The following is a 13,570-nucleotide window of genomic DNA, read 5'->3' as shown; positions in this document are numbered from 1 at the left end:
CCTGTGATGACGTTGCGGTCACATGACCGTGACGTCATGGCAGGTCCTTCTCGCATAGCATCCTTGGCATCGGAACCTGCCGCTTGCACTGCCAAGGACAGGGCGCGACCTCGGAAGGTGAGAATAACGTGTTTTTTTTTTTTATTATTATTTGTAACATTAGATATTTTTACTATTGATGCTGCATACGCAGCATCAATAGTAAAAGGTTGGTCACACAGGGTTTATAGCTGCGTTAATGGAGTGCGTTACACCGCGGCATAACGCGGTCCATTAGCGCTGCCATTAACCCTGTGTGAGGGCTGACTGGAGGGGAGTATGGAGTGGGCACTGACTGCGGGGAGGAAGGAGTGGCCATTTTGCCGCCGGACTGTGCCTGTCGCTGATTGGTCGTGGCAATGGTCGTGGGCGTTTTGTCACGACCAATCAGCGACTTGGATTTCCATGACAGAGGCCGCGACCAATGAATATCTGTGACAGAAAGAAAGACAGAAGGACAGACAGAAAGACGGAAGTGACCCTTAGACAATTATATAGTAGATGTAAAAAGTGTGAAAAAATGTTTTAAAAAAGTATAAAAAAATATAAAAGTTCAAATCCACCCCCTTTGCCACATTTAACAACATATTTGTAAGCCTTATGTGGGTGATAAATACAGAAGTGGTGCAGATGTTTCTATTATACTTTTCCTCTGCTTGTTTCACTCCTCGTTTTTGCTTACATATACTGAGGTAAAATACTGACAAAATACTGAGAGTGTGAACAAGGCCCAAGCCTCATGTTATCACTAAACCACTGACATGACAGCTGCTGAAAACATAAGTCATAAAGCAGCGCTGACTGTATGCACAGAACTCTTGACTATTGATCGTCTCATAAAGACAGATGCGCGATTATTGAAAGATTGTCCTAAGTCGTCAGTCGTAGTTTTCGGTGCAATCCCGGAAGAGTAGACGATTCGCTCGCTAGGAATTGCGGGTATTGTAGTTCTAGCAGTCCTTTCTGCCTTGTCTGTTCGACGGCTGCAGAACTACAATCCCCACATTTCCACACGGTTCTCTGCGCTGCCCGAGCAGCCTGCTCTGGAAACATGGCTGCGCCTTTGGTGCTAGTGGTGTTGGTGGCAGTAACAATTAGGGCTGTGCTCTTTCGATCCAGTCTGACTGCCTTCATCTCCGAGCGTGTGGAGGTCGTGTCTCCTCTGAACTCATGGAAGAGAGGTGAGGAGGGCGGTGACGGCCATGTGCAGGTGGAACGCAGCAGGAGGTTGGGAGTGGTTGTCTCCTGTGTTATGAAGGATGATGGGAGTGATATCGGGCGCTATAATAGATGGTGCTGTAGGTTGTCTGCCTGCAGGACGAGCACAGGCATGGCTGCCAGCCTGACTATAGTCTGGGCATACACTGTCCCCACATCAGAGGAGCAGGTGCCTCGTACCAGTCTGCAGGTCTAGTCAGGAGCAGAAGGCTGCAGAAATCCTCCATTTTGGGGCCCGATCAATTTCGGCCAGTGTACACCTTCCCTTACAAGTAGCCGTCAGTGCTTCAGTCTTGGAGACCTCTGTAATAGGATTCTGTCATGAAAAATGGGTAAAATGCTGTAGAAATGAGCAACTTTGGAACTTACCTCTTATTAAAAATCCACTTCAGGTTTTAATATGAATGGATGGTTAAATCTATCGTTTACTGCTCGTTGCCTTGGTTACTTTGGCAAATCAAGGAGCGCAGCGCTTACAAGCTCTTTGCTATACAGCAAGTAAGCGCTCCTCTGAATCTGCCCAGCTTCAATGGCCTTGTGTTCTGCTAATGGTGCAGAGGCAAAATTGGCCCATATAGTAGTCGGAGAGCTGGCAGTATGGGCAAGAGACTCAACAGTGTCATTCAGGAGCGCACCGTCCTCCGCAGACAGGAAGCCTGGAGGCCGAGGAGGGGTGGTTTATGAAGATTGACCTAAGGCAAATATGTAGCTATAATATGCTAGCCATATTAAATATTAAATATGTGCACGGTGTAAGTCAGGGCCCCTCCCTTCTTCGGCGCTGCGTAAGCCGGGGCACCTCCCTTCTTCGGCATGGCGTAAGCTCGGCCCCTCCCTTCTTCAGTGCTGCGTACGCCGGGGCACCTCCCTTCGGCATGGCGTAAGCTGGGCCCCTCCCTTCTTCGGCGCTGCGTAAGCCGGGGCACCTCCCTTCAGCATGGCGTAAGCTGGGCCCCTCCCTTCTTCAGTGCTGCGTACGCCGGGGCACCTCCCTTCGGCATGGCGAAAGCTGGGCCCCTCCCTTCTTCGGCGCTGCGTAAGCCAGGGCACCTCCCTTCTTCGGCATGGCGTAAGCTGGGCCCCTCCCTTCTTCGGCGCTGCGTAAGCCGGGGCACCTCCCTTCTTCGGCATGGCGTAAGCTGGGCCCCTCCCTTCTTCAGTGCTGCGTACGCCGGGGCACCTCCCTTCGGCATGGCGTAAGCTGGGCCCCTCCCTTCTTCGGCGCTGCGTAAGCCGGGGCACCTCCCTTCTTCGGCGCTGCGTAAGCCGGGGCACCTCCCTTCTTCGGCGCTGCGTAAGCCTGGGCCCCTCCCCTCTTCGGCGCGGGGCAGGCTGGTCTTGTGCATTTTGATTTGGGCAGATTGTTGGAATTTGGCCGGCAGATTTATTTGATCCTAGCCGAATCTAGCCATTGAGGAAAGGCGAGCATAAAGGTTTTCTTTAAATTATATTAGCCATTTCCCGCCCTGAAGGAATCCAGCCGAGTGGCATTTAGTTGGCTGCAATTTTGCTCAATTCAAGGAAGTCAAATTCCCCAAATTTTAGATTTAGCATTTTGGGAAAATTCATAGCAAAATCAATTTGTTTAGAATCTATTTGAGGAAGTGGGAGACCGTGAGTAACCTGTACATGGGAAGGCCAAGATCAGGTACAAGCGGCTTCTGTGATGGCACAAACAATATTATAATATAATAATAATTTTTCTATTCGCCACGACAGCACCCACTAGAGAGAGGGGATCCGCCCCTAGGAACAGGAAACCTACAGAGAGATAAAAGGGGCGGCCCCCCCTCGCTCCTCAGTTGGTTTCCTGTTCCTAGAAGGGAACCCACAGAGAAGAACTCTATGGCTAAGAAGAGGAAGACCTGCCTGGGCTACCGCCTGTATCGACTCTGCTGAGCGACAGGGGTCCCAGAGCAGGTAGACAGTGTCGGGGGAATGTTCCTGCGGGCTCCCCCCTCATCTGGTGCGGCTGACAGGGAAGCCTGAAGGTACCAACGGTTTCCCTGCTGGGACACCGTTGGGTAAGTACTAATGAAAGGCACGGCGCAGTGTGGATACCTGTGGAATGCCCTCCTGAGTGGAGCTGAGCAGCGGTGTGGTATCCCTGGGGAATCTTCCCTCCGTTCCCTCCAGAGGTAAGAGGCGACATGGTGGGAAGCAGCGCTGAGAGCGCTTCCGGTTTGCAGAGACGCGGGCGCATGCGCAGTAGCGTCGGCGTCCCATGGAAGGAAGCTTGAACTTCCGGGGTCGCGGTGTCAGAGTACCATTTCCGGGGGAACCGCCATATTGGATTCCCCCATGCGATCCCAGCGTCTGGATGCCGGTCTTGTGAGTAAAAAAAAAAAAAACAAAAAACAGGATGGGGATGTATGCAGGAGTGGCTACACTATAAAAGTCAGGATGAGAAGTGCAGTCAGTGTGCATTATGTCATCCCAAGAGGAGGTCCGTGTGCACTCCATGGAAGAGCCACTAGTACCTAGTAGCGAAACCAGGAAAAACAGCAGTGGACACTTTAAGTTAAGTGACTCCACTGATAAATCGGGAAGAAAATCATCCCGTTCCACATCCCAAACTAAGGCAACCCCGCAGCCGGTAAAATTAATACGCTGGGTGAGTGTACGCATACTTCACTGAAGTATATATTGATTCCTTTGCTTGTATTATTTTAGGCAAAAAGGACGGGAAAGAGTAAGCACAAACAATGTGCTATATGTACCGAACCCCTGCCTGACTCCTATACTAAGAGTCTATGTCAGGCATGTATAGATAACACCTTACGGCAGGAGGAATCGGTGAAAATGAACGAGATACGGCTTATAATTAGGGAAGAACTTCAGTCGTTAGGAGGCGGTTCTTCCTCGATTAATACCGAGAAAAAGAAAAGAAGAGTATCCTCACCTAGAGCCGACACGTCAGCAGAGAGCGGGGAGGTCGACTCTGAGGTCTCTCAACTGTCTGATTCTTCAGGGGAAGAAGACTTTGTTTGCTTTCCAACTGAAGGCATAAACAACTTGGTTAAATCGGTGAGAAATACGATGGGGGTATCGGAGTCAAAAGAACCCCAAACACCACAGGAAATCATGTTTGCTGGTCTTTCCCAACGGAAAGGCCACGTGTTTCCAATAAACCAGGCCATAAAGGACCTCGTTAAAAAGGAATGGGGTAAAGGTCAAAAAGGTTTTGTACCAATACCCTGTAAAAGGCGCTACCCATTTGATGACGAAGATTTAAGTACATGGACCAAAATACCAAAGGTCGATGCTGCAGTTGCATCTACATCTCGCCGGTTCTCCTTGCCCGTGGAAGATGCAGGTTCCTTAACAGATCCCATGGACCGAAAATCAGATGCGCTCCTTAAAAAATCGTGGGAGGCCTGTGTCACGGCATTCAAACCGGCAATTGCAGCCACATGTACTGGCAGATCAATGTTAGTCTGGCTGGATCAGCTGGAGCAAAATATTAAAAATGGTGTATCCAGGGAGAAGTTACGAGCGTCTATCCCTTTGATCAAGGGTGCGGCTGCCTTTATATCGGATGCCTCTATTGACTCCCTACGTCTGGCGGCCAGAACAGCTAATATCTCCAACACGGCTAGGCGGGCTTTATGGCTAAAAAACTGGAAAGGAGATGCCCAATCTAGATCAAAATTATGTGCCATACCCTGTCAGGGTGAGTACCTATTTGGAACAGTCCTTGACGATATACTCAAGAAGGCAGGTGAAAGGAAAAAAGGATTCCCTAATCCCTTTGTTCCATCTTACAGAAGGGCCTTCAGGAAGCCACCATTCGGAAAGAAGGGAGGCTTCAGAGACAGATGGAACAATAAGGATTTTAAACAAAAAGGAAACCTGTTTAATAAACGTCCATTCAAGCCAGCCGACAAATTCCAGTAATTATATTCCTCCAGTGGGTGGAAGATTAAAACAATTTAGGCAACAATGGGAAGAGATAACAATAAATACTTGGGCCATTAAATTAATATCTTCAGGCCTCACATTAGACTTTATTAGAACTCCACCGGACTCCTTCCTCCTTACCACCTTAAGATCCAGGCCTCAGCAAGAGGCACTTGAAACAGAGGTTAAAACCCTCCTACGCAAACAAGTCCTAGTGGAAGTCCCATCTTCCCAGAGGGGGAGGGGATTTTATTCTCCCTTGTTTCTGATTAATAAGCCGGATGGCTCTTTCAGAACCATAATTAATTTAAGAAAGCTGAACTCCTTTATAAGGCCTAAAACATTCAAAATGGAATCCATTCGTTCAGCCATAAAGAATTTATTTCCAAACTGTTACATGGTAGTATTGGATCTTAAGGATGCTTACTATCATATTCCTATACATCATTTATTCCAGCAGTTCCTTCGGGTAGCAGTCTGTATAGAGGGACAAATTCGTCATCTACAATATAAGGCGATGCCCTTCGGATTATCCATGGCCCCAAGGGTTTTCACAAAATTGCTATTGGAAGTTATGTCTTTCCTAAGAGTAAAAGATACTTTAGTCATTCCATATCTAGATGACCTATTGATTGTGGGTAAAGACCCCCTACAGTGTGAGCAGAGGTTACGGGAAGTAGTGGTTTCCTTACAATCCCTGGGGTGGCTGGTTAATTGGGAAAAATCTAGACTTCAGCCGGTTAAGTGTCAGAAATTCCTAGGGCTCCTTCTAGATTCAGCTGACCAGATTTGTAAGCTGCCTGAGGATAAGAAAATCTCCATAGTTGATAAGGTATCTTTAGCAATAGAAAATCGTAGTATGTCACTCAGACAGAGCATGTCATTACTAGGTTCTCTGACATCGTGTATCCCTGCGGTCCAGTGGGCACAGGCTCATACTAGGCCTCTACAAAAATTTATATTAGAGGAGGACATTAAGAATAGAGGCTGTCTGGATAGAACAGTTTATCTAACAACGGAAGTATTACACTCCCTTAGGTGGTGGTTAAATCAGAAAAACCTTTCAAAAGGGGTTCTCTGGATAATTTCCCCCTCTAGTATAGTGACCACAGATGCTGGTCCTAAAGGCTGGGGGGCACATTTTAAGGATCAGTGGGTTCAGGATCTTTGGTCTAGTTCGGAACTAGATAGTTCTTCAAATGTCAAAGAGTTGAGGGCAATATATTATTCCCTACTTCACTTTCTTCCTCAGCTCAGCGGCTCTCACACAAGAGTGTTCTCCGACAACACCACGGCAGTAGCTTACTTAAACCATCAAGGAGGTACGCGGTCGGACAGACTCAGGCAGCTGGCATCAGACATCATGGAATTAGCCGAAGGTCATCTGCTATCACTATCAGCAGTTCACATCAGGGGCACAGACAACTTTCGTGCCGATTTTCTGAGCCGTCACACCCTTCATCAAGGGGAATGGATGCTAAACAGAAAAATTTTCAAAATGATAACAGCGCAATGGGGTATTCCTCAAATAGACTTGTTTGCCACAAGAGCCAACCGACAGGTCAGGATGTTTGCCTCTCTAAACAGAGAGGACAAGCCGGACATACTCGATGCCCTCCAAGTGCCCTGGACTTTCGACCTGGCATATGCTTTTCCTCCATTGAATCTACTACCTTTGGTAATAAGAAAAATAAGAGAAGAAGGAACAAGAATTCTATTAATAGCCCCATTCTGGCCCAAAAGGCCATGGTTCTCATGGCTGAGGGCGATGTCAGTGTCGGACCCGTGGATTCTGCCTCAATCCAAGGACCTGCTCTCTCAGGGTCCGTTCCTTCATCCTCAGGCAAAAGGCATGAATTTAACTGCATGGAGTTTGAAAGGCAGTTACTAAATCTCAGGGGGTTTTCTAGTGGGTTAATAGATACTCTGATGAAAAGTAGAAAACCCTCAACTACCAGGATTTATGTCAGAATTTGGAGGAAATTCCTTCAATTCCATACTACACAACTTTCCGCTGATATTCCTATATTTCCAATATTGGAATTTCTACAAAAAGGTCTGGAATTAGGACTCTCTGTAAGCACTCTGAAAGTGCAGGTGTCAGCCTTAGGAGCTCTTTTTAATTTTGATGTAGCAGGTAATAAATGGATATCTCGGTTTATATCTGCCTGTGAGAGATCGAGACCAATTAGCATACCTCGGGTCCCTCAGTGGGATCTATCAATAGTCCTAAATGCATTGACTCAATCACCTTTTGAGCCTCTCCATGCAGCCTCACTAAAAAATATTTCTTTAAAAACGGTATTATTAGTGGCATTAGTTTCTGCTAGAAGAGTAAGTGATCTTCATGCTTTATCTATAGATCCTCCCTTTTTTGTGGTAACATCAGATAGGATACTTTTAAAAACAGATCCTTGTTATCTCCCTAAGGTGGCTTCTACCTTTCATAGATCCCAGGAGATCCAGTTACCTACCTTTTATGAGAACCACTCAACTCCAGAAGAAGAAAGACTTCACACCCTAGACGTAAAAAGGACTGTCTTAGCCTATTTAGAGAGAACTAGGGACTGGAGGAAGAGTAGGGCTCTCTTTGTGTCTTTTCAGGGTAAAACCAAGGGTGCCGGAGTCACAAAGAACACATTATCTCGCTGGATCAGAGAGGCAATAATCTTGGCGTATAAGGCCGGAGGGAAAGATCCTCCAATGCATGTGGGAGCGCACTCTACAAGAGCCTTGTCGACTTCCTGGGCAGAAAGGGCAAATGTGCCAATAGACCTTATATGTAAGGCTGCAACTTGGTCTTCACCGAATACCTTCTATAAGCATTATAGATTAGATCTATCCTCTGCTTCTGATCTAACTTTTGGTGTATCGGTCCTTGACTCAGTAAACCCACCCAGTCTATAGTCTCTGCAATTCTCTCTAGTGGGTGCTGTCGTGGCGAATAGAAAATACCGGATTACGTACCGGTAATGCTCTTTTATAGAGCCCACGACAGCACCCGTTCACATCCCTCCCTTTTCTGTATATAGTTGCACATGGTGCTTGTTTGGTGAGGTGTAAATATTAGAAAGATATAATGAGGTTGTAAATATGTATATATATGGATATACCCGAACCTGTTAACTAAAACCTGGCGGCGGTTCCTCCTATTCTCTGTAAAACAACTGAGGAGCGAGGGGGCGCCGCCCCTTTTATCTCTCTGTAGGTTTCCTGTTCCTAGGGGCGGATCCCCTCTCTCTAGTGGGTGCTGTCGTGGGCTCTATAAAAGAGCATTACCGGTACGTAATCCGGTATTTTATTTATATAGCGCCAACATATTCCGCAGCGCTTTACAAATTATAGAGGGGACTTGTACAGACAATAGACATTACAGCATAACAGAAATACAGTTCAAAACAGATACCAGGAGGAATGAGGGCCCTGCTCGCAAGCTTACAAACTATGAGGAAAAGGGGAGACACGAGAGGTGGATGAATATTGTACTTTGTATGAATTTGGCTTGGAAAGAATCCAGCCTGCCGTATTCATACTGCCGCTAAGTAAGGAATAGTAGCTGTGGGTAAGACGGCCTGGATATAGAGGCTGTAACTCCACAGGAAGAAGGCGGGTGGCGCTTTTCTTGTGGATATATACTGGATTTATGAGGGCTTAAAAGTACAGAGCCATGTGGGTGCATTTGGCGTGTAGGCCAGGTGCTATACTTGGACTCGTAACTCGATGTGAACAAAGGTTCTACAGGCCTTTTAGAAAATTAGCGATGGTGTCTACTATGGGGAACACTAATAGTACGCAATATACAAACTGTAAGGCTAGGTTCACACTGCGTTAGCAGCAGCCCGTTCAGCACATACGCTAACGGGCTGCTGCTAGCGCAAGTGCCTGCGCTACATCACGCTAGCGCAGATGGAGCATCTGCTAGCTCTATCTGCGCTAGCAATGACTGACCCGGAAACTCTGCAGCCAGCGTCTCGGGTCCGTCACTCAAATGACGGCACATCGCTAGCGCACGCCCATTGTGAGCGTGCGCGAGCGATGCGTTCGCCATTGCATTCAATGGCGGCGTTAACGGACTACGTTATGCTGCGGTGTAACGTAGTCCGTTTAACGTAGTCAATGAACGCAATGTGAACCTAGCCTTAGGATTCTGCTCTGTTTTTACAATTCGAGCAGTCATCACGTGACCAAACATGTTATATAAGCAGGAAAAAAAGCAAGTCCGCCTGTGACAGCTAGTATACATTTGTACCTACAAGAGAAAAAGTAAGCAAAAACCCTGATGTAACTAAATAAAAAAGCAAAAGTGCATTTAAATAACAGAGTTTTTAGTAATACTATTTTTTGATCAAAAGGGCAGACAAACGGACCGGGCCCAACCAGGGAACACACATTGTTGCATTCTGTGCGGGGTGTGGCCTCCCTGTTTCTGAGCAAGAGACTATATAAGGCTTCCCCAGTCTAGTGTTTCACTGTTTGGGCCCAGTCCTTTCGTCTGCCCTTATTCACACTGAGGTCAACATTGACATAATGTAAGGTTTTAATATTAGACAGTGCAGGACTGTCCCGATCAGAGTTACCGTGACGAGGTGGGATGGCTTTTGTGGTTTTTTTTAATCAAAAAACAGTATTACTACAAACTGTGTTATTTAAATGCACTTTTGCTTTTTTACTTAGTTACATCAGGGTTTTTGCTTACTTTTTCTCTTGTAGGTTTTAATGTTTTGTGGCCAATGTGAACATGCTTGTAACTTCTGCAAGTGTACCAACTCAAGTTAAGCTCAATTTTTGTGTGTTTTTTCTAGTATACATTTGTGTATTCAGGACTTTGTTCTGTTGACCATCTGTTTGTATATTACACACTGTTGACATTCCCCATATTAGATACTATCACTAATTTTATTACGGACTCAGAGAACCCCTTTAAAGAATTCTGTGATCATTGAGGCGGGGTGTGATCATTACATAGATCCTGGGAATAAGACCTTGTATCTTTGATGTATCTGAGGATCATTTTACCTGAACTCTCCATTTAAAGGGAAACTTCAATAAAGAGTACAGGTTAATTTGCCATGTTCACCTGTATGCTCTTTGTCATTGCTGTCAGATTTTGAATAATAAACTCTTTTATGTCTTTTGCAGTTGTGGAAGGAATGTCCCTTTTGGACCTTGATGTTTCCCCATACTCAGGAGATCTCTTCCATGAAGTGAGAAAATATAAGATCTGCCATCTTGCCTGTCTTTCCTCTACTACTTGCTGACCTTGTGCCAAAGCATTGGCCTCTTTGGTATAGGAAGGGCACTGTTGGTGAATGGTATGCGTTGTAATGGGCTTCATTCAGTGATGCTGCTCCTGTCAGGTCCACGCAGGAAACATTTATCCTCTTAAGATGTGTACTACACACTGCGTCACCTCGGAGGTACCAGCATGTCATATGTCCCAGGGAGATGTTCTGAAGTAGAACTGTGGGGATCTCAAGGGTTGTTCTCATCTTCTCGTCTAGGTGTGCCCGCTCCTCTGGCTTCTTGCTGGGGACGGTTCGCCCCTGCTAGATTGACAGTTTGGACTAGTGGCATAGTCGTGTTGTTGCCCTGTTCATGCTCCGATGCTGCTATATGAGGCATCAGAGGAGTGCAGGGCAATGAAGCTGGCCGAGGCCAAGAGCTAGCAGTGTGGCCAGCTTCAGCCCCACGCTTACAAGCTCTATAGGAAACAGATTGTGAGCACTGCATATGTTGGGCCATCATAGACCCCAGCAGGTGTGAATAGTACAGTAAAAATGTACAATACCTGCGTTCTTGAATAGTTAGGATTTTTTTATAACAAGTAAATTGCAAAGTTTCACCAGCAATTTTGCCCATTAAAGTACATGGTAGACCCTCCTTATCCTAATCATCAGTTACTGTGATAGGAATGCTCCTTTAATATTACTAAATACAATATCAAGTACACAAGTAAAGAAATGATGACATGTTCCTATCTTCAGGAGCGCACCACTCCTCTGCTGCTTGACTTCCTGCGTTGCATTTCTGAAGATTGACACTTCAGGCCGGCGGCAATGGCTGATCCATCAAGTTGACTCTGGCATGATGCAGAAGAAGGCAGCTTTGCCTCTTCAGCATGGTAGAAGCGCTGGTCACTGGATCCGGCCAGCTTCAGAGGAACAGCTAGTGCGCACTACGTGCCTATGAGACCCAGCCACCCCCGAGGAGGCCGGTAACCTTGGCAACAAGCTGTATAATGCAGAATTAGAAAAACCCTCTTTCTCCTTCGCCTCATTGGGGGACACAGGACCATGGGTTATGCTGCTGTCACTAGGAGGCTGACACTAAGCTGAGACAAAAAAGGGTTAGCTCCTCCCCTGCAGTATACACCCTCATGCTGGCATGCAGAGACCCAGTTTAAGCTTAGTGTCCGTAGGAGGCACACTGATTTTTTTCTCTCTTTTTTCATCTATTCCGGACGAAGGGGGCGACGGATTCTTCTAAGGTCCGATCTCCCCTGAACCAACAACAGGCAAGCACGGGAGTTTCACCTCACCGTATCCTCTCCTGCGACGTGGGAGCCACTGCCTGAGCTGTCCTTTTTTTGGGCGACGGTTTCTCCCCTAATGGGCCCCGATCTCCCCTTATACAGACGAGCACTGGTGTTCCTACCTCCAGTATCCTCCTCTGCAGCCAGGCCTTTTTATTGCCGGACATCTGCCCTGTCCACCAGGTTCTACCCTCGGCTGTACAGTGGCTTTATCCCAGTGGCGTCCGTGCAGACCACACTGCATCACCAATGTGACTTGTGACTCAGGTGGTGGACGGTTCCTCTCCACCCCCCATGTGGGGTAGGTGGATAGAAGGCTTCCCAACCCCTGCACCATTCCTATATATGGCACCATGGTTCCCTCTCACCTCCATTTCAGGGTAAGTGCCCGGTGGGGGGACTGGGGGGGGGGTGTCGCCGGCGGTCAGGAGGGCTCCTCATCCCTGGGCTCCATCTGCAGGCTTTTTGGGCGGTCCCTGTCCCTTTCCGGCGCTCGCGACCGCGCGCCGGGCCGAGGCCGCAAATTTAGTCCCCGGCTTCGGCCTAGCCGCTGGTCGCCGCCGCTAAGCTCCGCCCACTCCAGCCAGTGTCTGTGGCGCCGCCCCCCGCTCCTGGCGCTTCTCACAGCCGCCGAGATTTCTCTTCCTGATCTCGGCGGCCATCTTGGTCCCTCTCCTCAGCGCTGCAGCTCCTGCCTGTCGCATCTCTGGTGCGTCAGTGGCCCACGTGCAGCCGGCTTCCTCCTCTCAGAGTGAACACCCCAGCAGTTCGTCTCTCCTGGATAGCGGGACACAGGACCGGGGTAAGGAGACATCGTTAGCTCCCCTCTGCAGCGCCCTCTCAGTCACTGGTCACCTCTATATAGACCCTGTAATTTTGTCTGCATTAGCATCATGTCGCAGTCAAGGTCTAAAAAATCTTCTAAGGTGCATACAACCTTCTTTTCTGCGTGTACCACCTGCCAGGCCCCTCTTCCCAGGCCTCAAAGCTCTCCCCTCTGCTCTGCCTGCGATGCCCCGTGTGCCCAGGAGCCCTCCACCGCCGCCGATCCTGGAGTACCTAGCCCCCCCCCGTGGGTCGCCTCGCTTTCTCAGTCCGTGGATTTTTTAGCTAACGCCATCAAGTCCATTCAAAATCCTCCCGGGGAACGGGGCAATCCGCTACAGGTGCTAAGGGATCCCTCCATAGCAGGGGAATCGTCGGCCAGCAGGGGCCGCTCGCCTCTTAAAGAGGCACGGTCGTCCAGAAAACGGACCCGTACTACCTCTCCGGAGCGTTCTCCTCGTCACTCAGACTCTGGCAGCTCCACCTCTCGCTCACCCTCTTTGGGGGCTCGAAGCGTTCAGGACTCTGAACATGAGTCTGAAATTTCTTTGGATCCGGAGGCTCCGGAGTTCAGAGCCACGGTTGACTCCCTCATCGTAGCAGTCAATCACGCACTAAAGGTGGATGACGATTCTAATTCCGCTCCGGAACATGCGGTCTCCTTTTCCAGAACCAAGCGTTCTCACAAAGCTTTTGCCTCTCATCCAGCCTTCCTGGACATAGTCAGGCGTCACAGGGAACACCCAGACAAGCGCTTCACGGGTAAGAAGGTCTTGGTTTCCAAGTATCCCTTCTCAGCTGATCTCGTGAAAGACTGGACGGATCCCCCCACGGTAGATCCGCCGGTCTCGCGCCTGGCTTCTAAGACTCTTCTCTCAGTCCCGGAGGGCGCTTCAATTAAGAGTCCCACCGAACGCCAGATAGACTCTCTAGCTCGCTCGGTGTACGAAGCCTCTGGCTCGTCCCTGTCTCCCTCCTTCGCCGCGGCCTGGGTGTCCAAGGCTATGGTTTCCTGGGCGGATGCCCTAGCGAAATCCATTAATGAGCAGGACCTCC

At 48.3% G+C, this 13,570-nt stretch overlaps 1 protein-coding gene across 1 annotated transcript in view; it reads left to right on the top strand.

Moving 5' to 3' along the window:
• The first annotated feature begins 1,063 nt into the window (after positions 1 to 1,063).
• Positions 1,064 to 13,570, top strand: part of PIGU (phosphatidylinositol glycan anchor biosynthesis class U) — a 35,920-nt gene continuing 23,413 nt past the window's right edge. Inside the window, exons 1-2 of the mRNA XM_069751980.1 lie at positions 1,064 to 1,220; positions 10,297 to 10,361. Of these exons, the coding sequence (XP_069608081.1) occupies positions 1,091 to 1,220; positions 10,297 to 10,361 (195 nt within the window). The 5' untranslated portion in view covers positions 1,064 to 1,090. The remainder of the gene's footprint in view (positions 1,221 to 10,296; positions 10,362 to 13,570) is intronic.

The sequence above is a fragment of the Ranitomeya imitator genome, chromosome 2 (genome assembly GCF_032444005.1).
Source record: "Ranitomeya imitator isolate aRanImi1 chromosome 2, aRanImi1.pri, whole genome shotgun sequence".
In the NCBI taxonomy this organism is placed as follows: Eukaryota; Metazoa; Chordata; class Amphibia; order Anura; family Dendrobatidae; genus Ranitomeya; species Ranitomeya imitator.
Note: the sequence above shows the minus strand (reverse complement) of the source record. Positions and strands in the feature narration are given on the sequence as shown.